Here is a 24900-nt window from a genome sequence, read left to right as displayed (position 1 = left end):
TTTAGAGCTCCCTAGGAAGACCTTTCTGTTAATTGTTCATCTTTTCTATTCACCAATATATCTTTGTTAAGCAAACTGTACTGTATTCAGTTGTTAAAAGCAATTCGCAATTCAGAAAGCTGTATTATATTGAGTAGAAATGTGAAAATTGCATGGCACATTGCCCAAATAACATATTCAATTATCAAAATTAAAGTACTACTTGGAGTAGAAAAATAATCTTTTGACCTTAGGTAGAATGCATAGACATAATACGGCTTTAAAAAAATAGTTTTAAAAGCTTAGATATTGCTGTCAGATGCAAAAAGTCAGTTTATTATTATAAACCTCACTGGCATATAACACTACTTTGCATGTATGAACACACTTTAGACCTACCATCAAACAATTAAAATACTTCATTTGGCAGAGTGATAATACAAGGCATTTATATCTAAATGGAACGGCTGGAAGGGAACAGATTTCATCCAATTCTTTCCTGTGGCTTAATAACACATCAAATTTGAAAGAGGATAGATAAATTGTATGGCATGGTTTCCAACAGAGGTGACTTGATTACTCAATACACCTGCTTGGCTGCTCAATTTCCTTATATTCACTGCACACCTGTCTCTATAGAAAGCTACTGTGAAGATATGGTTATTTTCTATATAAATATGTAAATATACATGCTACATTTTTGCTTTAAAACAAATGGCTAAATTTGTGTCCTGGCCATGCTTTCAATAGTAATAACATCTCAGTGCACTTGTGTCGACAGCAGACAATTGCTTGGTTAAGCTATTTTGTAGTATTCTGGTTTTAACAGGTAAACAAAAATACTGTATCGGTACAATTGTGTAACACTTTCCAGGAGCTGCTCTCATAAGTTATACACTGGCATTATTTTCTTAGAGGAAGGTAAAGGCCAGGCCTAATTAATTCTTCTCCAAACAACTTGCCATTGGTTATGTCAAAGACAAATTCTGATCTGTAGACTCACCAGAACAGGTATCCGACTTCCAGGTTTTTAAATTTTTTTAAAAAAAACCCATAAAATCATATGTAATGATTAAAAGATTAATAAACAAATGCCATTCACCACTAAGTAAAATTGGGTTGACATTGACAGCAATGTGCTTGGCACACACATTCTAAACATTTTGGCTAGCAAATTACCTGCAGTGCCAGAATGAAATCTTGCCACCCTGTTACAAAGATGTGTGATATTGTGATACAGCAATGGGTATGCTCAAGAGTGCTTATTTGCAAGTGCAACAAGTTAAAAAATTTTCAGGCTGTTGTGTTTTTAGAATCTCCTTGATTGAGCAACTGTATGAGAAATTATATGAAAGAGAACAAACAGAAATGGAGCCGGGTCTCACGATCAGTGAGACCCAGTTTGGGAAGAGAAGCAGGGAGAGCAGGCTTAGCCCACTCTCCCTGCACACGGACAGGGTGGGAGCCCTGGGCGGCCGGATTGGCTGCCCACATGATTGCTGGCTCCGTGACGGAGCCGGCAGGGGCTGGGGAGTTCGGGGGCCGCGTTGCCCCCAGAAACTCCAGTATGCCCTGTACGAGCATGCAGAGCATACTGGAGAGACTCCCGGAGCTGGGAGATGGCTTTTTGCCTCCCCTCTGGGGGTCTACTCGTGAATAGCCATGGTGTGGAGCCACACCGTAGCTACTCACGATCGGAAAGCCTGGGTTCTGCTAACCCGGACTTAGGGGAGGGCTAAAAAAAGCGGGTGATCCGCATTGACTCAACCGAGTTCAGCTGCGAGCCCGGTAAGTCTCACGATCAGTGGAAAGAGGGCTAAGCACCCTTAGCCCACTTTCCACTGATCGTCAGAATAGCTCCATGGATTCCTTAGTTTTTAAAAGTGTGCAAGAACAACCCAAAATCTTGCTTGTTAAGTCCAAATTTTAATTTAAAAGGATATTGCTGTATAGACCTAAAGTATCTTTACAGCACAAAGGTTGATAATTGTTACCGAACATAACTGATGACTACACATTTTTTACAATGAGGAAAGAATAGTTCATTTTTCACTTATTCCTTTAAATCTGAAGAAAACAATTAAATATCAATTTGAACACACCATGGCCATGATCCAGTGTTTTGTTTATGCTGCAAAATGACGTAGTGTATCTTTGAATACCAGGCACCTGGGTCCAACAGGCAATATTTGTGCTTCTTGTAGCATTCCTTAGAACATCTAACTGGCATGTTTAAGTTTCAGATTAGATGGAATTTTTGGTTTAAGTCATCACAAGCAAGACATTTTACATAATTTGTGCAGATAGACCTCATACTGCACAATGATTTGCCAGGCTGTAGCACGATTTCTGTCTCACTGGAGAACTGTGTGCATTTTACATTAAAACAAACTGCCCAATCAGGGTTCTGAATGATGTGATTTCATTTTCCAACTTCCTTTATAATTTTCTTTCTCCACACCAGAGATAGGTTTCAACAAACATCTTTTCCAGATATCATTGACTATATCACTGCTTCCCAACCAGGGGTACATGGTTCCCTTTTGATACTTTTAAGTCTTCTAAAGTGTACTCAGAGAGCCCCCTTGTTTCTTCGACTTACTGATCAGGGCAGCGCTCTGTTGCCTCCTGATCAGATGACCTGGCTATCACAGTCACTGAAGCTATTCACACGACCAGGAGAAATTGGGCTAAGGGAGCCTAGCCTGATTTCTCCTGGTCGTCTGCTGCCACGGGAGCTGCGCAGCTCCCAGCAGCAAACCACCAAAAGTACCTCTCCCCTTAAATGAGGTTAGCAGAGCTAGCACTCAGCTAACCCCATTTGGTTGCTCGTGTGCTGCTGCTGCGCAGCTGCATGAGGTAGCAACACATGAGGAGACCCCTACTGCAAGCAGCCTCCCGGGCTCAGGGGTCGGTCCAGGGTGCCCCGCGCACTTGCGCGGGGCATCCTGGGACTCCCGGGGACCACGTGGCCCCTGATCCCCGCCAGCTCCATGATGGAGCCGGCTGCCCAGCTACGAGCATCTGTTCGCTTGTGGGGAGAGTGGGCTAAGCCTAAAAGCTAAGCTAAGCCCACTCTCCCTGCAAGCCTGACGAAAGCTCTTCTCATGGATTGTGAGAAGAGTTTCACTGGCTTATATCCAGATTAAGTTACTCATAAGTAGTGCTATTGAAATTAGTGGGACAAATTTACTTGTCCTATTTTCAGTTTGAGTACTCACAAGTAACTTGATATGAATGTAAGTCAGTAACTGGAGTATTCCATCTTATAACTATGCTTGCTCACGCTCTCTCTCTCTCTCTCTCTCTCTCTGGGGTACCCAAGCTGAAGTTTTCAGACAGAAGTGGTACTTGGGGTTTTTTTTGTTTGTTTTTTTAAAAGGTTTGACTGATCTGGATCATCTTACATAGATCCAAAGTATTAAAGAACATACTTTGTTGGAGATTGGTTAACATTACTTAACATTACTTAAGCAGTCAGGTTCATGGTGGGCTAGTTTGCCATTTCACAGACGCACTGTGTAGAAGGAAGAAATCATTGGTAATCGCCTTTCTTCTCCAATTTTTACTTGCTGCCTATCTCCTCACAAAATTTCCTACTAATGGAAGGTTTTTGCCGATTCCCTCCTCCTCTTGTAGCTTCTCAAATGCATACCATTCTACACCATTCTTGAAGCTCCCCTGTGTCTTAAGAGTAGATTTGGCAAGGACACACAAGAGGAGAGGCTAAGAAATCCCTAATGTAAGACTGCAACTCGGTTAATGCTTCTCTGGATCCAACCCAATGACAATTGCTGTGCCAGCACAGCACTAATTCAAGAGGTAAACGTGTATTTATTCAGATTCACTGGCATTAAGCAAGGCCCTCTCCCTGCTTTTAAAGATAAAGTAACAGAGAGCTACTCTGCAGGTGATGAGTGTCTATAATAGTGCAGAGGTTTAAAGAATATAGACCGTTTCTGAATGCCTACATTGCATATATGTTCACTTCTAACTCTCTCTGCTAATTTTGTTGTTAGTTGCCTTGGGATCACCTTTGGAAGGTATATTAAAATATTTTATAGCTAAAGTCATGTTATAATTCAGTAAAATATATATATTAAATACACCTTTTTAAAAGACAGATTTTTATAGGCCCATACACATGGTAGCTGATCCTCACAACACCCCTGTGAGGTAGGGAATTTCTAGTCATACATTTTTTACAAGTGAAGAATTGAGACAGTAATTACACGAATTGCCACAGCCTCACTTCCTGTACAAAATATGTTGCTTTCATCAACTTTTCATGGAGATACCATTCTTTTAATATTAAAAAAATGAAAGTGATAAGTGAATAACTACTGCATTGTAATAGACAAGCTCTTGACCTGATTGCATCCTTTATTTGAAAGTACAATTCCATATATGGCAGATATTCCAGTACTAGAGGTCGGCCTAAAAGGTGTAAACTAGCAATATGGGGCTCAATATGTTGATAAGAGGATTTGAATCCCAGGTATTTTATTTAAAAAGCTGTAACTAAGTATGTATGTTACTGAGGGCTGAACTATTAAGGCTGCAATCCTATGCACACTTAGTAGAGAGTAAGTCCCATTCCAATCAGTGGGATTTACCCCTTGAGTAAACATACATAGGAGTGTGCTGCAAGTAGAAAAGAATCTAGATCATGCATAAATAGTAGGAAGAGAAATCCTACCTGTGCATACATTATGAATAAATAAAAGCTAATTAGATTTTGCATGGGATGGTAAGTTGAAAATACATATTTCTGAGTACATATGTTTATTGAACAAAAAATGTATGACAAGCTGACAAATTTAAACTGGTAATGTTATGAAAATAAATGAGGCAACAAAAACCAAGATGTATTTTTCATTAATGCTTAAAATATTTCTGTTGTTTTTACCCACTTGTTATTATAAATTAAAGGCATTTTCCAGAGTAAACGATGCACCACGAGGTCTATATTGTACTGAAAAATAAAGTGGCTGCTGTTTGGTTGGCTTGCTGTTTGACCAGAGATTTTTTCTTTAACAAGCTGGGGTAGCACTGGGAATTATTGTTAGTAGGGTTCTGTTAGTAGCAGTAGTTGCAAACATACATGTTTGCCAGAAGCAACTCACAATTTGTGCATAGTTGAGTCTTCGAAACTGAGCAAATTTGCTCTCAATATCTCGCCAGCGCTTGCTGAGCTGTATCAGGGTTGGTTCCACTGCTTTTGCAGCCCCATCCTTAGACAAGCGATCAGCTTGCCTCTGTACCGCATTCAACTCTTCTTTCTTCTTCTCCAATTCACGATCAATTTCCTATTGAGCAAAACCAATATAGGGCCCAGGACAATTAGCTAACTAGATCATTCAACTAAGAATTAGCAAAATACTTCTGTCAGATTTTTCCCCAAGTTTATTGTAAAAAAAAGAAAAAAAGAAGTACATTTATGTTTATGTTTTAGGTTACAACTAGACAGAACAAACATAGGTAAGTCTTGGGACATCCAGCTAATCGATTTGAAATTTAAGTGACTAGTGCATTCTGGAAAAGTGGTCAAAGAAGGCCAAAGTTTTAATTAACTGCTTATCACTAGAGTAATGTGATAAGTAACTGGAAGGATTACTGTAATGCATAGGAATAACATATAAAATACCCATAATGATTGTCAATTAAATGACTAGAGTTTTTACTTTTCTTTTCTTTTTTTACTACTGCAGGAAACTCAACAGAGAATGAAGCAAAAGAAGACGATGCAAAATAAACAAGGCAGTTCTTTGACAGCGTGTAAGTAAATATTTAGAATTTTGAAAATGATGTATGAGTATGTTCTGATGACAATGAATGTGCTAACATGAAAAGGAGTTCATCCATATACCGATAAGTCATTTGCTCATCTGGAATAAAGATACAGAGTCAATTAATTTTTTCTCCTATAAAACAGTTGATGTTTCCTAAAGACAGTACATTTGATATAGGCAAGAAATGTAATATTTTATTAAAAGTTATTTATCTCTAGTATATTTGAAATAGAATTTACAATGATACATGAATCTGAACAGAATCAGATCCTTTCAACAAACATAATCTAAAGTATTTTAAATACAGAATAGAGTGTATCAAACTATGTGATAATAGTGTATATACAAGGAGGCATATGTACACACTGACATATTTCAAAATGATTACCTTTAGCTTCTGTTCATCTTGGGGATCTGGTAGACTTGCTAACTTTTTCTCAATGTCATCCAGCCATTGCATTAAATCATCAGCCTGCCTCTTATACTGATACCACTGAGGAGAAATCTCCAAAGCCTTTTTTCTTCTTTGAGACCTCAGGTCCTGTTCATAGTGCAGAATTATTAGAATTGCAATAAAAGGCTTATACAATAAATAGGGGTATGCATGTATAACGGAGGTAGAAGAAGGTAAGAAATGGTAAAATATCACCAAAAGGACCATTATTTTTTCAATCATTAGCTTACGATGTTCATACATGCTGTACTACTGAACACAGATTGCCTATTTTCTATAAGTAGGCTATATTCACTTTGAAGAAATGTATGACAGCCTCATCTTTCAAAAAGTCTAATATTTTTAAAATAAATATTTAAATTTTAAATAGGACAAAAGTATTTTAAGAGGCTGATGGAAACAGTCTTTTGTCAATCTAACTGATTCAGATTGTAAGCTGTTAATATTAAATCTGTGTTTACTGAAAAGGCTATGGAAATATAACAAACAAAAAAGCTCAATTTAATATACAAATAAAATGGTTTATTATTATCAATTAACATTATGTTCATTTCTGGTGCTGTCTCCAACATGTATATATGGATGATGATGATGATGATGATGATGATGATGATGATAATAATAATGCATTAAATAAAATATATCTAATGCTATGCTTAATTTTTTTCATATATTCTACATAATCCAATTATAAGCATTTGTACCACTCACTTCATCATTGTTTTAAAAATGACATTATAGCAATGTACAATGCATTTTATTCAATAAAATTTTAAAATAAGTGGCTTAAATTTGCTTAAACTACTCAATATTCAATTTAGTGTTAAAAGTCAAGGCTGAATGTTCTTATTGAATCACCAAAAATGGGGTGAGGAGGGACAGCACCCCCCACCCCAGACAAAACAAATGCTCTTGATTGATGTCCACTCACAGATAGGAGTTTAGCCACACACTACATACAGTACTGGTGTGGGTGGGTGGGGGACCTACTGGCCATAAGTAAGTACCTGCAGCCAGGAACAAAATGATCAACAGTGTTATCACTGTTCATGGAGAACACACAAGGAGAAAATAAAAATGTCAAAAAAGGAACACTGAAACAAAAAAAAAGGGGGGGAATAAAAGGAGGGATGCAATCAAACTCACTTGACTAGCCTGATTAGGCACCAAAGTCAAGAGAACTTATTTGCATTTTCTTTGCAATCAAAAGGGAAGACATATCTTCCAGAGATGTCTGCTTCAGTTGAAAGAAGAACGGATGGAAACTGGGCAGAACTAGGTTATATACAGTCACTATGGATGGGATTCATGTCAATTTTTTAATGAGGCAAAGCTCTGGAATGTACTGAACAAGATATTCAAGATACAGAATCCTATAGGTGTGACTGCACAGTAACATATTTGTCCACAAAGGACAAATATCAAGGATGCGTTCACAAAACTGCGGCGATTCTGGTTAAAGAATTAACCAGTATTGCTAAGCCTGCAGAGCTGATTGTGAGGATCCAGAATTTCTGGGTAATCCTGGTTATCTATCCTGGTTAAATGTGGATTAGCCATAGCAGTTTGACCAGGATTAGCCAAACATTTTAGGTTCTCATAATCAGCTCTGCAGGGCTCAACAATCCTGGTTAACTCTTTAACCAGAATCACCAGGATTGTGTGAACACAGTCTAACTTGCATTCCATTGTATTTGCCTTTAAAAAAGCATATGATTCACACCTAACACAGCCTGACTGGTCTCTTGGACAACCCAAAGGAACCATATAACATCGATTTTAAAAGAACTTCACTGGCTGCCGATACTTTTCTGAGTGAAATAAAAAGTGATGGTTATTACCTATGAAGCCCTGAATGGCTTGGGTCCAGGGTGTTTAAGAGAGTGCCTCATTTGTCACAAACCCTGCTGCTTATTAAGATCATTTGGGAAGGTCCGATTACAGTTGCTCGTCTGGTGGTGACTCGGAACCAGCTCTTTTCTGTGGCTGCGGAATGACCTCCCAGTCAAAAGCAAGCCGCTCGCTGCTCCATCAGTGGCGTGGCTTATTTGTCCCAGCCCCCTTCCCCTGGAGCACGCGGGGCTGGGAGCTGGCTCCCATTGGCTCTGGCTGCTTCCGGGGGCGGAGCCAGAAGAGCCAAGCTGGCAGCGTGCCTGCGCCGGCTCAGTCCACCTCTTGGCTTGAGGCTTGACAGATCAGGGATACTGCTTGACTCCTATCTCTCTGCAGGCGACATCCTCTCCGTATGGCTGTGCAGCATCGGAGGAGTGGCGTCTGATAGTGAAAACCTGACCTTAGGTCGGCAAAGAAGGGCGCCTCCACTAGAGAGTGGAGGAGCTGGCTGGAGCTAAGGTGCTATCGCCAAGGTGCTATCGCCACGGTCCTTTAGGTGGTGGCGGCCATGGCTGTGGCCAGCCTGCTAGGTACCGCACTGTAAGGGGACGAACCAATCCCAGCTAATATGCCTGTAACTAAACCTCAGTAAAGAATTGGCCGTTTCTACCGTAGCAGTGTCTCTGCGTCTCCTTGGGTCTGGGTGCAATAGGAGCTTCTCTATATCTGATTGCATTTTAAAATACCCCCAAGACCTATTTTCTCAGGCTTTTAATTAAAACTAATTTTAAACTGTGTAACTTTTATTTTGTGAAATTGTTTTTCATGGTTTTATTATAAGAAAGTATTTATTTGCTTTTTATTCTGTTTTTATATTGCATTTTATATTATGTACACTGCCTAGAGATACATATATCAGGTAGTATATCAATATGGTAAACACACACTGATTGGGGATAGTGGGGCTATATGTGAATGTGGCTCAGGGAGGAAGCAGGGCATTATCTCTCTAATGCTACCACAATACATAATGCAAGGGATTTTTCTGTCTGTCGCTCTCCCCTCTGTCTATATCCCCTGCCACCAGTATAATGGACAACACATTTGCCCCTTTTGCAGCGCTCTAAACAATGCAGAAAAAGGAAGAATGAAGAAAAAGGAAGCCTGTTTGAAGCATGCAAACAATGAATGCTGCAACATTAGTGAGAAATTACCATTCCATGGGCCAGACTACTCCTTGGTCCATGGAAGTCACACCATGCTCAAAGAACAATTAGAAAATCAAAATAACAGAGCGATATCGTCTGAACTAATTATGCCCTTGAGAAATTGTCACTTAATATCCACAGAACTAATTACGTAATGAACTAATTGTGTGGTTGACTAATCAGATCAACTGTAAAAGAGATGTCCATAAAGTGGAGAAAGGAAGTACAAAGAATAAACTAAGGTGTATCTCTTACCCGGTTACATATCATCTTCAGCCTTCTTACATAAAAAGCTGGATATCAGGCTAGCCACTAATAGGCCGCACAGCTGATGACTCATGTGTTTATGTGGTGGAATGGAGCTAAAGGAGCACCACTTGGAGGAATTGATTCTAGGCAATAGTGCCTCCATCCCCTGGACATTTCCAAAGATAGGTTTTCATTTTTCCATGTAATACAATAAAGATTGGGGAGGGAGGGGGAGAGTAGCAAAAATGCATGAAATTTTACATTATGTCCTGTACCTTGAGAGCATTATGTCTAGTCTGCAGCAGGTGCTGTTTTGTTTTTATTTCCTCTCTTTTTCTTTCATCTGTGATTGTTTGCTGAAGCATATCTCCTCGCTGAAGCACTTCTTTTACAGTACCCTCACTATCTTCACTCTGATTAAGAAAAAAGAATGCACATTGGTTCAATTAATATATCTCAACCAGTATAAAATTTTGATCTCTTAGTGTGTCTCTTGACCTTCAAACAATCTTCTGTTTATAAAAGTAATAAAAATTATAGCATTTATGTAGTGCCAGTAAGTATATGAAGCTTTACAGAGTCAACAACAAGAAAGTTAGGAATTCTCTATCAAAAAATTTGACACAGAGCAGGAAATGTCTGGAGCTGAAGGTAAACAGAAAAATATGATTTCAGTTGAGTTACAGGTTCTTGGGTTTAGTTTTAATAGGGGCTGAAGACTAACCTGATTTTCTATGGCAAAAGGGAATTCCACAGCTGGAAGGAACTGATTATTTCCCAAGGCTTTATATAAATAGTGAATTTTGAGGATGGATTTTTAATCTAATATAAAGTTACAGATTTACAGTAAAGTAATTTAAGTAGCCAAACCAAATTGTCTAGGATTCTAGCTCTTAAAACTGCTTCATTTCATTCAACTGTAGTACAAGGAAGTCTGGATGTCAACTGTCGGGAACATTTTGCACTGAAAGATTCCACAACAATCTAATGGTTAGTAAGGTCCCAAATCAAGAACTAATCATTCACTGGTTAGCACTACAGTAAAAGCAAGTACCAACAGAAAGACACAGTGGCACTAGCAACGTACTAATTGACATAGGTGACTTTTACAGAGTTTCTGACATCAGTTTACAGAGTTTGACAGAGTTTGACATCTTATCAGGAGGAATTTACCAGAATCAATATTTAACAGAGGAGTGTAAGGGTAGAAAATATCAGCCAATAATCTGCCTGAAAGCATAAGAATGTCATGAGCATATATGGACATTTGCATAGAAGGCAGGCAAACTCTTTGAAGAACCAAAGGTTTCAGCAGAAAGTCCATTAATATCTGCATCCTGCTGACACGTAAGCACAGCTGCATTCTCTGAAGCAGCCTTTCCCTTTTGCTCCCAGCTACACTCCTCAGTGTCCTCTTGAAAATTCTATCCTGAGAAACTGGGGATGCTTAGGAATAGCATAGGATAGGGCACCTTGGGGATTGCAGATGGGGGGCTGTGAGAATCACAAACATTCCCTGGCCCAAGGAGAAGTGCTTTCTGCTTGCACTGCTGTCTTTAGATCAAGCCAATGAATGTTCATCTCTATCTCTCTTTTTGTTTATAGAAATTAACAGGTGATTTCCTTTTGAGCAAAAGATTTTCTTTTCTCTGGGATTTTCTCTTGAGCAAAAATAAAACTGCATTGCACCCCCATGGTTCCACATTCTTAAGACTGTTTAAAATGCTTTCAAACAGCTTAAATTTGAAACAGGCAACTTTAAAAAACATTGTATACCTTCTGGAATTGTCATATCTTTGACTCTGGCATTAAATGTTGACTTGAGAATGAGGTTAAGAATGTGTGTATGCATGTGCATATGTCTTTGTGGGTATAATCTGTAAATTTACCCAGAACAACTTTTTCTGTGTTGACCAAAACTCTTATTATTCACCTCTCTTTTGCTTTTGTAATGAAAATGTCAATATGTCACCTATTATAGTCTCTTCTGCCTGTTTCTGATTATTCAGAAAGAAGAAGAAAAAAGTGTTTACCAAGGGTAAACCTTGACATATATTGTTAAAACGACTGAGATCCACTGCTATAAATATTAGATGCAGCACCACAATTTTGTAACAGCTCAACAGAATGACAATGTGTGTAAACTGTCTAAAGAGTCAAATGCAAACTTAGAGGTTTCTAATTTCTGCTTGAGCATTTATTCCATTTCCATTCCCAGTTCATTCATACTTCCATCACAACCAATTTACCATATCTTTATTGAAGTCTTCCTCTTTCAGATTCACCCCCTGCTGAATTTCAGCCTCCAGTGGTTCAAGCAATTTTTGTATCTCGAAGTTAAACTGCTCCAATTCCTTCAAAGGAATGAAGGGCTTTTAAAAAGTGGTTGGAAAGCAAGGGAGAGAGAGTGGAATGGAAGATTGTTAATTTTACATCACATACTTTTTTTTATTACAGACATAAACCAAAATGACATATCAGCTTTGCCCCCAACTGTTAAATTAATTACACACACAGCTCAAATATTTTACAAAATAGCATATATGTAACATAACAAGTAGTAGTACCTCAGACTCTCTGTTTATGGTTCCCACTGATCAGGTTATTTTTTAATCTTGAAGTTATTTCTGCTTTAAAACCATACAAAGTCCATCACAAATAATTAAAATGAAAAAGCAGTACTGTACAAAGATAAAAACTAAAATCACCTGACATATCTATGCTTAACTTCAGGGCCAACATAGTAAATATCCTTAAGGTTATTGAGGTTATTGAGTAAATATCCTATTGAAGTTAGAATGGTAGTGCTAAAGATGTAAGAGCAGAAAATGTATATTTGAATTATAATGGTGTTTATGATAAATGAAAACCAATTTGTCAACAGTCCTTGATATTTTGGTTAGAACTGGCTATTCAGAAATTGGTCATATTTTGGAAGCAATTGTTTTTCAAAGGTGCTACAAGGACTTTTATTTTTTTAGTTTACTTCAAACTACTATACCTTTGGTAGACACAGCAAAGCATTCAGGAGCACAGCCATGAAATGTACCCCTTAATAAATTGGACTAGGATTTCATTAAATCTGATTATGTATACAACAGTACATTAAAAATATACCACTTTAAAAAAGAGAGATCTCCTGAGGTTTCTCCCCCCAAAAATGCAATATAGGGATTTAGAAAGCTTTGGGAAAAGGCTTATTTACCAATTTATGTAAATTATAACACTTATCTTATAATACTGCCTTCAATTTAAAATCTTAAAGTGACTAAGGGCTACTTATGAGCTACAATAAGCTAGATTTCACTTGTTTTTCTTTATATACCACATGGGGAAAATTAATATACAAGGACATACTTACAATTTAATATAAAGTCTTACCTGCATGCTAAGACCTAGATATAAAGTCATCAAATTATTACAAAATAAACTTTCTTAAAAAATAAGTTTAATCATACTTTTATGGTGTGATGCATTCTGAATAATGCATAAACAAGAAAAAAAAGATGCTTTTCTACTACCTAATATTAGGTCTGCCTTGGAAGGCTTTCAGGTGCAGGGCATAAAATTTCTCAGTGAATGCAGTAGCATGAGCCAGTACTTCCTGTACCTTAAATCAGAATCAGCTATAAAAATGTGTGGCAAATGACACAGGTTCACATAATAAAAATGGAAGAGCATAAGAGTTGGAATAATAGAAAATATACAACTGAATGATAGAGAAATCAAGTTATAAGAGGCAAAAGAACTATTTAGTCCAATCTCCTGACCAATTACAGGAACACTTGTTCACCAGAATCTATGTAATCTTATATAGTTTTTTAAAGAAATAAAAGTTTGATGTAATAAAGTGCTATAGAGCAATTCACAAGAAAAAATTTAGGGTTTTTTTGTTTTTTTTTTTAACAAGAGCTACTCATTAGCTTTCTTCCATTTCACTTGCTTTGACTATTTTGCCTTTATCATTGGTATTAGGGATGTGCACGAATCTCAGTTGTGCACTGGTTCAGTGCCAAACGGGCAAGGTCGAAACCGGTTCAGCGCCGCCAGGGTCAGGGGAATGGGAGCAGCATGTGGGATCTTTAAAAAGGAGAGCAGGCCCTTACCTGCTGTCTGCCACCCCATGCAGCTTCCTGCTGCGATGGTGTTCTCCTCAAGAACACGCAGATGGTGTCTGCACATGCATGGATTCCATTTGAGTGGTCACCATGATGTTGCTGACCACACAAATTGCATGGATGCATGCATGGATGCCATGTGTGTAGCGGCACTGCAATTGGATTCTTGAGGGGAGTGCCGCTGCAGCAGGAAGCTGCATGGAGAGGTGGAGAGCAGGTAAGGACCTACTTTCCTCCTCATTTTCAAAGAATCCACTCTCCAGTCCCCCTGCTGGTGCTGAACCTATGCACATACCTCAGTTTGTGCACATCCATAATTGGTACTTAATAATTCAGGAAAGGATATCTGCTGATAGCCGTGATCAGTAAACTCTAAAGATATAAATGCTTAATAGTAGGGAAAGGAATGGGATTGCACAGCTCAGCTGCATCAAACCCATCTATGAAATTCAATAGAGATCACATGAACACCTGCAAAACTAAAAATGTGTGTATATCTTTCACTGCATTAACTCTATATGTGGATGGACTCAGCCAGCAGTCTAGGGAGTTTGTGTTTCTAGAATAACTACTGACTGTTCACCATGATTTAACCAAGAGATTATGAATATAAACAACTGAGGTGGCAATCTGAATAGATTAATTTATTTTTTAAAAAGCAGTATGCCTTTTCAATGCTTGGTAGGTGGTATTAAAAGAGTAATCAGTGGCTGATATTCTGACATGGTACACAGCCTTATGAGAGCAGAGCAAGAGCTCCATCCTCACAAGGAGCAACTAAATTAACTGTGTGTGAGGCTTGCTTTGCAGTGCTGAGTGGACAGAGGGAGAGAGAAAAGCTATCTCTAAGGATGTCATTAGAGCTCTAATGCTCTAAAGTCCCTACAACAAGAGCATGTCAATAGTTTAAGTAAAGGGGAAGAGAGAGAAGTCTAGTAACACACCATATATTTTATTATCATCGTGCCTTCAACATAAAAAGGTCACGACATAAATTTTTCCTCAATTCAGTACTACTACCGATTCAAATATTCCACAGCATTCAGGTAAAATACATGAAATGGCTTAAATCATGTCATCGGGTTCTCCTCCCCCCACCCACCCAAAAACAGTAGATGTGTGGGCAACACCCTTAACTGGAAAGCTATATTTACTGAATGATTGTAAATTGTGGTCTAATGCAGTTGTTGCTAGGACTACATAGGTGGCATGAGAGCTATCGTCATTAAGCACGGCATATACTTTGCTTGAAGGAAGATTCAATCACCAAAATATCAAGTTAAAAGCAATTCAGATGATAGGGCTGTAAAGGCCTTTACCCACGGCAGGGGTTGCCAACGGGGGGCACTAGTACCCCAGGGGTACTTGAAAGGCTCCCAGGAAGTACCCAGAGTCCTCCTGCCTCTCCATGCTGCAGCTGTGCTATTTCTTCCTCATGTGATCATTGCTGGCCTAAGTTGACATGTCTTCAGCAATGTGTCTGCTGCAGAAGAGGAGAAAGGAGGAGGAAGACCCCCCTTCTCTGCTCCTGATTGGCTGGCTATGTGTTGAAGCTCAGCACAGCCTTCCCCTCAGCCTGACTGACAGGCTTCAGAAAAACAGCACTTAGTATTCACAGTGAGATTAATAGGACAAGTAAACTTGTCCCATTAATTTCCATGACTGCTTATGAGCAACTTAAAAGTGGGGATGTGAGGATGTGATCTAGTGAATGAAATAGCCTGCCTCCCCAACTGTAACAGATTTCCTGTATATGTGTGTATACATACCCACACACAAATTTAAGTGTTACAATTAGGAAGCTAGACTACTCCAGTCACTGGCTTACGTCCAGAATCTGTTATTTTATTTATTTTTTACATTTTACATCCTGCTTTTCCTCCAAGGAGCCCAGAGCGATGTACTACATAGGTTTCTCTTCACAACAACCCTGTGAAGTAGGTTAGGCTGAGAGAGAAGTGACTGGCCTAGAGTCACCCAGCTAGTTTCATGGCTGAATCGGGATTTGAACTCAGGTCTCCCTGGTCCTAGTCCAGCACTCTAACCTCTACACCACGCTGGCTCTCCAGCTTCTATTCAGAAGTAATCCGCCTCTTTATGGGATATCTGAGCTGAATCTCTATGGGGTACCTGAGCTGAAGGTTTACAACACCAAGTGGTGCACTTGTTAAAAAGCTTGAGAACCTCTGCCCTAGGGCTACTGCCAGTCAATTGGTGAGACTGACCAGTGCTCTGACTCAGGTTGAGGTAGTTTTGTTGCTTCTTAAAGTTATGACTGTAGGTAGAGGGGGTGGCTCATAATTTTGACTTTCATTGTCCATCTGCGACGTCCCTAAGTCACCATCTCTTTTCACAATCAGTGTTTCCTCCCTCACCTGCTACTCATTCCCTTCTCACCCTGTTCTTAAAGTTGCCTCAAAGCAGGTTAGTGTTTAAATTACCCAGTTGAGTGCTATGAGATGCCTGGAGTCCCTATTCGTCTAATTACTTAACTGATTTCCCTTTGACAGCCTCATTCTAGAAAAGTTAAAAGGGCTAAAAAGTATTACTGCACTGTGTCTGCCTTCCTTCCATTGATGTAGCTATATAGGAGCAAACAGAAAAGGTCTGGAACCCTTTAAAAAAAAAAAAAAAAAAGTCTGTTTGGCCGACCTTTTTATATAAGCAACACAATGCTTATATAAAAATGAGGAGAATAATACCTTCTGGCTTGTAGTCACTGCATTGATCCCATGAAGTGGTTAACATATCAGCATGAGACCAACAAACAGTTGTCCTACATATAAATACTCATGTGGATATGCTTTAGCACAACATACTTAATAGCAGGGCACACACTAACTGCATGCTTGCATGTGGAAGGTTCCAAGTTCCCTCTCTGGCTTCTCCAAGATAAGGCTGAGAGAGATTCCTGCCTGCAACCTTGGAGAAGCTGCTGCCAGTCTGTGTAGACAATACTGAGCTAGATGGACCAATGGTCTAACTCAGTATATGGCAGCTTCCTATGTTTTGTATATCCACCATTATGGTATTACAGTACTCTTGCCAGTTCTACAGATATGCATCCCTTCCTTCGAAGCAAGTCAATTTTTATTTGATATAGATATATCCAATTCTGCCTCCAAGATGTTCAGGACAGTGTATGTGGTAGTCTTCTATCCCTTATCCTCAAAACCCTACCCCTGTGAGGTAGAGTAGGCTGAACGTGACTGACTCCCCAAAAGTCACCTACTAACTTCACAGCTGAGTGGAGATATGAACCCGCATCTCATCACAACTTGTCCAACACTCTCATCATTGCACCACAGTGGCTCTTGACTTATAAATATATAAACAATACAAATCTGATACATGCACATTGAGTGTGTGTGTACATGTACACACACACACTGATCTCTACCATGTTTCACTTTTACCATTGCAGTTTTTCTATCCTTTGGTTTTGTTACCTTCTGTTTTGCAGAAAAATGCCCTCCAAAAAGTGCCAGTCCCATTTTGTTAAGCTCTATTTAGCATGTACACACAGCTCCGCACAGGAGCATTTCTTCCTACCTTTTCACTTTTAATTCTTTGTGATATAGCTGCAAATCGTTGGTTGAGCTCTGTCAGTTTAGGCTCTATTACTTTCCTGCAGTGATCTCCACGGTTTGTCATCAAGTCTACTGCCTGGTCACGCACAGAGTCCACCTTTGGACGCATATCATTCAGCTCAGTCTTTAAGCGCTACAGTCCATGAGTAAGAGACAGGGCTTGAAGTTAGTAATAAATGCAGGAAGGAAGAAAAAAGAGAAAGAGAGAGTGTGCAAAGGAATAAGGAGCAAAACCATAAAGCCAACTTTAGATAAATGTCTGTGTCTAAGCATAAAGTTGTGTCTCTCTGGACTGTCCATGACTAGGTTTGTCATTATTTTCAGGCTGCTAGAGACAGACAGATGAATGTACATTTAATTAAAGATGTCGGGAAAGCATCCTGAAGAACAATTTTACCCACTTGGCTTCTCTTTGGACTACACAATCTTCTGCTAGACAAGCAGCTTTATCAGAGTAGGGCAGCCTTAACCTTTAACCATTTCACACTCAATTTCATACTTACACATAATTATGTGTTGCAAAAGAGGTCATATTAACATGTTTAATCATTTTATTAGTATTTATTGTCAGTTTAAAATGAATACCAATGGCCTAACATTAATTCTTGACCAACCAGAAAAAAAGAGAATGGTCCTGAAATGTGCCTTGAGAAAAACCCTTGGAGCCTGGAGCTGTAGAATAAAAGATAAATAGACTGAAAATAAATAGACTGAAGCTGTAGAATAAAAGGGGTATCTTGTGTGCATATCTGAAATAACCTTACTTGAAATATATTCATTTATGAGCCAGTTACACAGGTATCTGGTATTCAGAACAACGTTCTGAATGTATTCAACTCAGGACGGTGAGAAATATGTTGATCATTTCAGATGTATACTGCTTCATATAGGCAGGAAGAGTCTATTGCGGAGATGCTCAGATACTGGAACTTTCAAGCCACTATCCTGACTTCAGCCCCACAATCTGTAATGTGGCCTAAACTGCAGGGTTGTTTTAAGGGTTTCTAAGATAATGGATGCCAAGTGCTTTTGCACACTTAAACACAGAGTTATATAAATAATGGCTGACATCCAGACCCATCATGAATAGTCCCACTGAAACTAATGGGGTACATTAATCATTACTAACATGTCCATTAGTGGGACTACCCATGAGTAAGTTAGTCTGCATGTAAGCCAGTAATAATAATTAGTACACGTGGCTGCAGGAGAATATTCTGCAGAAAAGAACTATGCCCTCTCAATTTCCTTAAAATATTTTCTCCAGTTGCAGTGGTCAATAATATGTTGTACCACATGTTAAGAACATAAGAACAGCCCTGCTGGATCAGGCCATGGCCTATCTAGTCCAGCATCCTGTCTCACACAGTGGTCCACCTGTCTATGGAATGCCCACAGTCAAGAGGTGAGGGGCATGTTCTCTCTCCTGTTGTTGCTGCGCTGCAACTGGTTGCACTGCACAACACTGCATAATCCCTGCAGTGCTAACTTGGCAAAGAGGCATCTTTTAATGTGTTGATGCTCTTTATTTAGCAGGGGTAGTAACTGGCCCTATCCACCCCAGGGAGGGGGGAAAGAAGGGGGGCAGAAGCAAGTGGCTGTGGCTCCGACGGCGGTGGGGAGGCGGTGGGGAGGCAGTGGTGGCGGTGAGGAGGCAGCGGACGGCGGAGTCGTGTGGCCGAGAGGAGGCCGGCTGGGTGGGCGACGGAGTCCTGCCAGCCTGGCCCAGATGCAGTGAGGAGGCAGCAGCGGGGGTGTGTGTCTGGGCTGGCCGTGGTGAGGCGGCGGCTGGACCGCCACGAAGAGGCAGTGGGCAGCGGAGCCACACCACTGAGAGGAGCCCAGCTGGGCGGGCAGAGGAGCCACGCTGCACCCAGCAGGGGTGAGAGGAGGCAGGCAGCAGAGCCACGCCGCCAAGAGGAGCCTAGGTGGCCGCTGGAGCCACACTGCGAGGAAAGCACAGACTGGGTCAGAAGGTGGGGAAAGGGGGAACCACCTGTCCCAAAGAGCACATAGATGCTCTGTGCAGGGTTGGCTAGTTTTTATTTATTATTTCTTTGTGTAAACCGCCCTGAGCCATTTTTGGAAGGACAGCATAGATATTTAATTAATTAATTAATTACTAACTAACTAACTAACCAACCAACCACTACAACAACACGGGTGATGCTGAGCTGTCTGCACTGCTGCAGGCTGCCAACAAAGCACTGGCTTGCGCAGGTACATATTTATAAAACTGCTACTTAGACTAGAAACACGTTGCTGACGGTCAAGCAATATGTTACCAATTTACGTAGTCCTTTCAGAGGGTATGTGTGTGTGTGTGTGTGCTACTATAAGCATTTAAAAATGCTTGTGCAAAAGTGCAAGACTGCCATTGCTTCATTAGGAGCCCACAGCAGTGCAGGTGGATTCGTATCACCAGCATTATCTGTGTAGCATGTCGGCTGTTGTCTTCATACTCTGTTCCATAGCATCATGATCACCCAGAAAGAAAATATTCTGATTTTTCATTGATATATTCTTTTTAATTCATTACAAAATCTAAAGAAGTAGTTCAGATATTATCTAGAAACAAAAATAAAACAATGTGGTATGTATGTAGACTACATATATGATCTACAAAGGCTAGACCTCTTATCTACAGAGATGTAGAAGACCATGTAGGCTAGATACAAAACAAAATATAACAATGGAAATCGATCACACATTTGAAAGGTATTAGGGTCTTGAACTGGAAATTTTGAGAGTAGGGGCCAAGTACCATATTCCCTTCATCACCAGGGCAGATTTCAAATAGCAGGTACTGGCCTGACCCAACCTGAGCTGCAGAGCCATTGCTGTAGATAGCTGGAGTGATTGCTGGAAATTCCACTGTTTCCAGTCAAAGGTTAGATGACATAAGGAACCAATAGCCTTCAATTTAGGCCCTAACAGCTGCTGATTCTGGTCTCAATATGAGTATAATTTGTTGCTCAGTAGACTGAACTATTTCCCCAGTTGCCTGAAAAAGATAATTGCTTTCGGAACTATCTGCTGGCTTACAGGCCACCAGTCCTTACAATATAGTTCAGAAAACTATCTTTGTGTTGGAAAATATCAGACTTCACTAAGTAAAAGGGCAATTCTACCACATATAATGCATGGATAGAATGGTTCTGATGAATTTATCCTGCTAAAAAAGGCTAGCCTGTAATCCAACTGAGATCAAAGTAGACATGATGTACAAGATTTCTGGTTGTAAGACTGATGCCTGAGCCTGAAAATGATGGGTTTACTTTAGTAAATAAGATCTTTATCTGTTATGAACATCTGTCTGTATATCAGATGTCTATAGATTTCCCTATCCCAACAGTTCCAAGTGGGCCACATGTATTTTTACAATGATCATGTAATGATTCATTGTTCATTACTGTCTGTATTTACAAAGTTCTGTAAGGCTTGAATTCATTCAATTTTTCTGTAACCAGCTGGAACCATACTTTGTGTGTAAGGTGCTATTAAACCATTTTGAAAGAACATTTATCCACTATGCTGGTTTATATACTAATCATTAGAGGCATTCAGGAAATGGAACTACTTACAACTAAAAGTAGCATTCCTGTGTTTATGAGAGTTTACATATCAAAAGGTTCTGTATGACAAGCAGCAGAGAATTGAGCTGAGGGTTGTCATGGACAGATGTTTGGAGTTCTGAGTCCATCTCCACACCTCACTCACCATTATGCTGACATACGACCTAAGGATCTAACACTGGAACCAGGAATAATAAGTAATAGTAACAAGGAAATAGGGTTTTTTTTCCCCTTAAAAAAATTGAGCCTAGGTCTCTACCAACTGGAGCCATTGGCTGACACCCAGACTGAGTGCCACTCAGGAGTTACTCTAAAGCAGGGATTCTCAACGTTGGGTCCCCAGATGTTATTGGACTTCAACTCCCACAATCCCTAACCTAAGGCCACTGGGGCATTGAGAATCCCTGCTCTAAAGGACTATTTAATTTCAGTGGGACATCTATCGAGAAAAAGTCAGGATGCCAGTCAGTGTACATAACTGAGGTAATGTTAGGCCATTTCCTTATTTATCTGCATTTTAAACTGTTTTAATTGTGTTAATGTTTTCATTGTTGTGTTTTTAGATTGTGAACTGCCCAGGGACTTGCTTATGGGACTTGCTTAGAAATGTATTGAATGAATGAATGAATGACAATGCTTATGGTGGCCATAAAGATAATTTATTGGAAGTTTCCAGACTGAGAATCAGCTCCAGTTCTTACATTACATGAACAGCATCATTGCCACTCTCTTTGCTGCTGCTGTGGTACTGAAGAAATGTAGAGGGTAAGATCAGACACAAAGGGCAAGATCATGTGGTTAAAACGTGTACAAACAGCAGAGATGTCCAGTCACGAGGAACTCAGAACATAGTTACTAATGTCAAACTACTTCCAGCCTGAGCTGACTACTGGAGACAGGGAGCGGAAGAAGGAAGAAAGGACTGAAGGTGGGGAATGATATACAGAGGTCCATGTTTCTCCTTGAGTAGTATTTCATGCTGGCTTTTCCAGAAGGTATCAAATGGGGCTTGAAACAATCAGAAAAAAGGAGGTTCTGGAAGAAAGGGTAGTATAGCGAAAACTATTGTTGATACAAATGGTGGAGGACAGATGCTTGAAGAAGCATGGTGAATCCCTTCTGAAGGGATTTGGAGATCATTGTGAAATGCAGTGGTTCCCGTACCTTTTGGGAAAAGAAGTGGCATTTTGTGAAGGAGACCAAAACTTTATTTTCTTCCAGCTTTTGAATGGAAAATTAATACTTGCAACCTAAAAACAGGTTGGCTTATTATATGAAAGTGTTTATTAGGGATGTGCGAATTGATTTGGGTGCAAATCTATTTGTACACAAATCTAGCTGATTTGGGTGATTTGAGGACAGAACAAATCACCCCTGTGGTCCATTAGAAAGATTCAGGTCTAATTTGAATCGCGCCAGATTCTATTTGAATTGATTCAAGAATCGGATTCTTCCTATTAATTTCCCCAGATTCCAGTTTTAAAAAAAAAGCTTATCTAGCCCTTGTAATAGAGCAAATGTGTAGTCAATATTTTGTACCCTCCAGGCCACAATGAAGACAGACATGCTTAAATGGAGTAAAATAGGGCCACTTTATTCATGTACAGTAGAAATAAGACTTGCAATGAGGTACCTAACTAACTAAAGTGCGGGTACTCCTCCCATGTGAGACTGCATCCTAGGGAGGGCTGTCTCACACCAGCACAGAGGGCAGGGTGCTGATACTGTCAGACGCCAGGTCCTGACATCCTCTCACCGCGAGGCTTTCCCTGGTGAGGGGTGTGCAACACAGCCAACCCCAATCCAAGCCACAGAATTCTAAGTGGTGATCCGAGCCCCCCGCACACACACACTGAGGAAGAGCCATGCCCACAATAGCCAGACCACAATAGCCCTGAAGTGCTGTCCCCTGGGCCCCCCTCATCTCAAATGGCCCTCCAGCTGAACACCATTAACCAATCTATCTACCCCACAACAGCACTCTCGTATAATAACTTTCCTCAATGAATCTCTATGAGGATTCATTACACACCTTAATTTCTTCTATTCATTTTGACTGTCATTGGACAGTGCCAACTGTCATGTGCCAACTACACCCCCCTCCTACCCGCAAGGCAGTGGGGTACTACTCAGTTTATATCATTATACTTAATTATCTTAGCCAGCCACCAGCCATGTGTAGGGATGTGGCAAAGCTATGCATGCCAGCGAGGGAGGCACCTGATTGGCTGGGCACTGGATGGCTGCTGTTGGCAGCGAGGAGAGGCAGGTGAGTTGGTGACAGCCCAGCCACGTTGGGGCTGCGGTGTGCCTGGCCGCAGGGGCAGGGAGATGGTGGCTGCAGTGGGGAGACGGCTGCGGCGGCTGGCCCGGCTGCGGGGGCTGGGAGATGGCGGATGCGGGGGCGGGCCCGGCTGCAGGGGTGGAGAGATGGTGGCTGCGGCAACAGGCCCGGCCGTGGTGGCAGGGAGATGGCGACTGCAGTGGCGGGCCCGGCCATGGTGGTGGGGAGATGGCAGCAGCGGGGATGAGGAGGCAGCAGTGGGCCAGCCACCAGGGTGAGGAGGTGGCAGGAGAAGGGGAGGGGATGGGCTGGCTTGAAAGCCAGCCAGAAATGGGGGCAGGGGGAGAGCGGGCCGGGCGGGCATCAGAAACGCCCAGGGGAAGAGGGTGCAGACGTTCTGCGCTGAGTCTGCTAGTTCTATGAATTGTTTCAAGTGTTTAGACTCCTTGGTGTCTAATAACCTTTCCTCATGATGAATCTCTTTGAGGATTCATTACACACCAAAGATTATAAACATCTCTAAAAGAGAAAATGAGCACCCAGTGGCTTGTGGGTTGGGGGGTAGTTGACACATGTGATGCCACTAATTTCCCACCAAGCAATGGAGTCAAAATGAACAGAATAAATGAAGGTGTGTAATGAAGACACCAAATAATCTAAGCACTCTAAAAATTCAAAAATAAAATAAAATGGTGTGTATATGTGGGGGGTGTAGCTGACATATGGCATTTGACAGTTGGCCAAAATGAACAGAAGAAATGAAGGCGTATAATGAATTCGCGTAGGGATTCATTATGAGGAAAGGTTATTAGACACCAAATAATCTAAACACTTCAATATTCCTAAAAAATAAACTGAGTACCCCACTGCCTTGCAGGTGGGGTGGGGGGTGTAGTTGGCAGTTGGCATTGTCCAATGACAGTCAAAATGAACAGAATAAATGAAGTTATGCAATGAATCATCATAGGGATTCATTATGAGGAAAAAATAAACACCAAAGAATCCAAACACTTGAAAAATAATGACCACACATTTTGCTACATAACTCCACTTCTACAAGGGCTAGAGCCTGGCTTTTTTAAAAAAAATAAAGCTGGGGATCCATGTTAGGGTTAGGAAAGTGCGACTTTGAATCCCCATTATTTCCTATGGCAGAAATATACAAAATCAGTAAAAACTAAAAAAAAAATTAAATATCAACCAAGTGCCTCATCATTTTAAAATCTGGGTAGTAGGTGGCACCCATGGGGACCTCCCCACCATCCAAATGTGGTGCCCCTAGGACCTATACGAGTGGTCCAAATAAATCTAAATCAAATCCAAATCGAATCTGGGGTGATTCGGGGGTACAGATTTGGACACAGAACCAATCAAGGGTGATTCAATTTGGGCACAAAACAAATTGAAAAAAATTGATTTGTGCACATCCCTAGTTTTTATATAGTCAAATATGGTATTAATTTGCCTGAATACTTGTTTAATTTTAGAGAAATATTTTTGTTATAGGAGTGATGCATACATTTTTATGCCTTCTAAAATATGCTTCAAATATATCCTTCAAATGATAAACCACTTCCATAAGGATTATATCAAATTCAAATACAAAGTTGTCAAGTGCTTGGAAAGGTAAAACCTTTGTAATAACATGAATATATAACATATAACTACTTGCAGAACAGATATTTGATAAAAGAAGTAAGCGGATGAAGATGACTGATGCTTTATTTTTAAGCAGATACATTTTTTATATAACGGTTTTCAAGACCTATTGGCTTAACAATGTGTTCTACTCACCAAGAAGTCCTCAGATCTTAAAAT

General features: G+C 40.3%; 1 protein-coding gene across 18 annotated transcripts in view; it reads right to left on the bottom strand.

The window, feature by feature from the left end:
* The window catches only part of DMD (dystrophin), a 1901967-nt gene that overhangs the window by 1010025 nt on the left and 867042 nt on the right, over positions 1 to 24900 (bottom strand). For all 18 annotated transcript variants that reach the window (XR_008319265.1, XM_053308495.1, XM_053308494.1 and 15 more), the window contains 5 exons: positions 17186 to 17356; positions 11765 to 11887; positions 9791 to 9928; positions 6160 to 6312; positions 5106 to 5288 (listed from right to left, as the gene is read on the bottom strand). Coding sequence is in view for 17 of the 18 variants with exons in the window: in XM_053308495.1 (XP_053164470.1) it covers positions 5106 to 5288; positions 6160 to 6312; positions 9791 to 9928; positions 11765 to 11887; positions 17186 to 17356 (768 nt within the window). In the remaining variant the exon portion in view is untranslated. The remainder of the gene's footprint in view (positions 1 to 5105; positions 5289 to 6159; positions 6313 to 9790; positions 9929 to 11764; positions 11888 to 17185; positions 17357 to 24900) is intronic.

The sequence above is a fragment of the Hemicordylus capensis genome, chromosome 3 (assembly GCF_027244095.1).
Source record: "Hemicordylus capensis ecotype Gifberg chromosome 3, rHemCap1.1.pri, whole genome shotgun sequence".
Classification (NCBI taxonomy): Eukaryota; Metazoa; Chordata; class Lepidosauria; order Squamata; family Cordylidae; genus Hemicordylus; species Hemicordylus capensis.
Note: the sequence above shows the minus strand (reverse complement) of the source record. Positions and strands in the feature narration are given on the sequence as shown.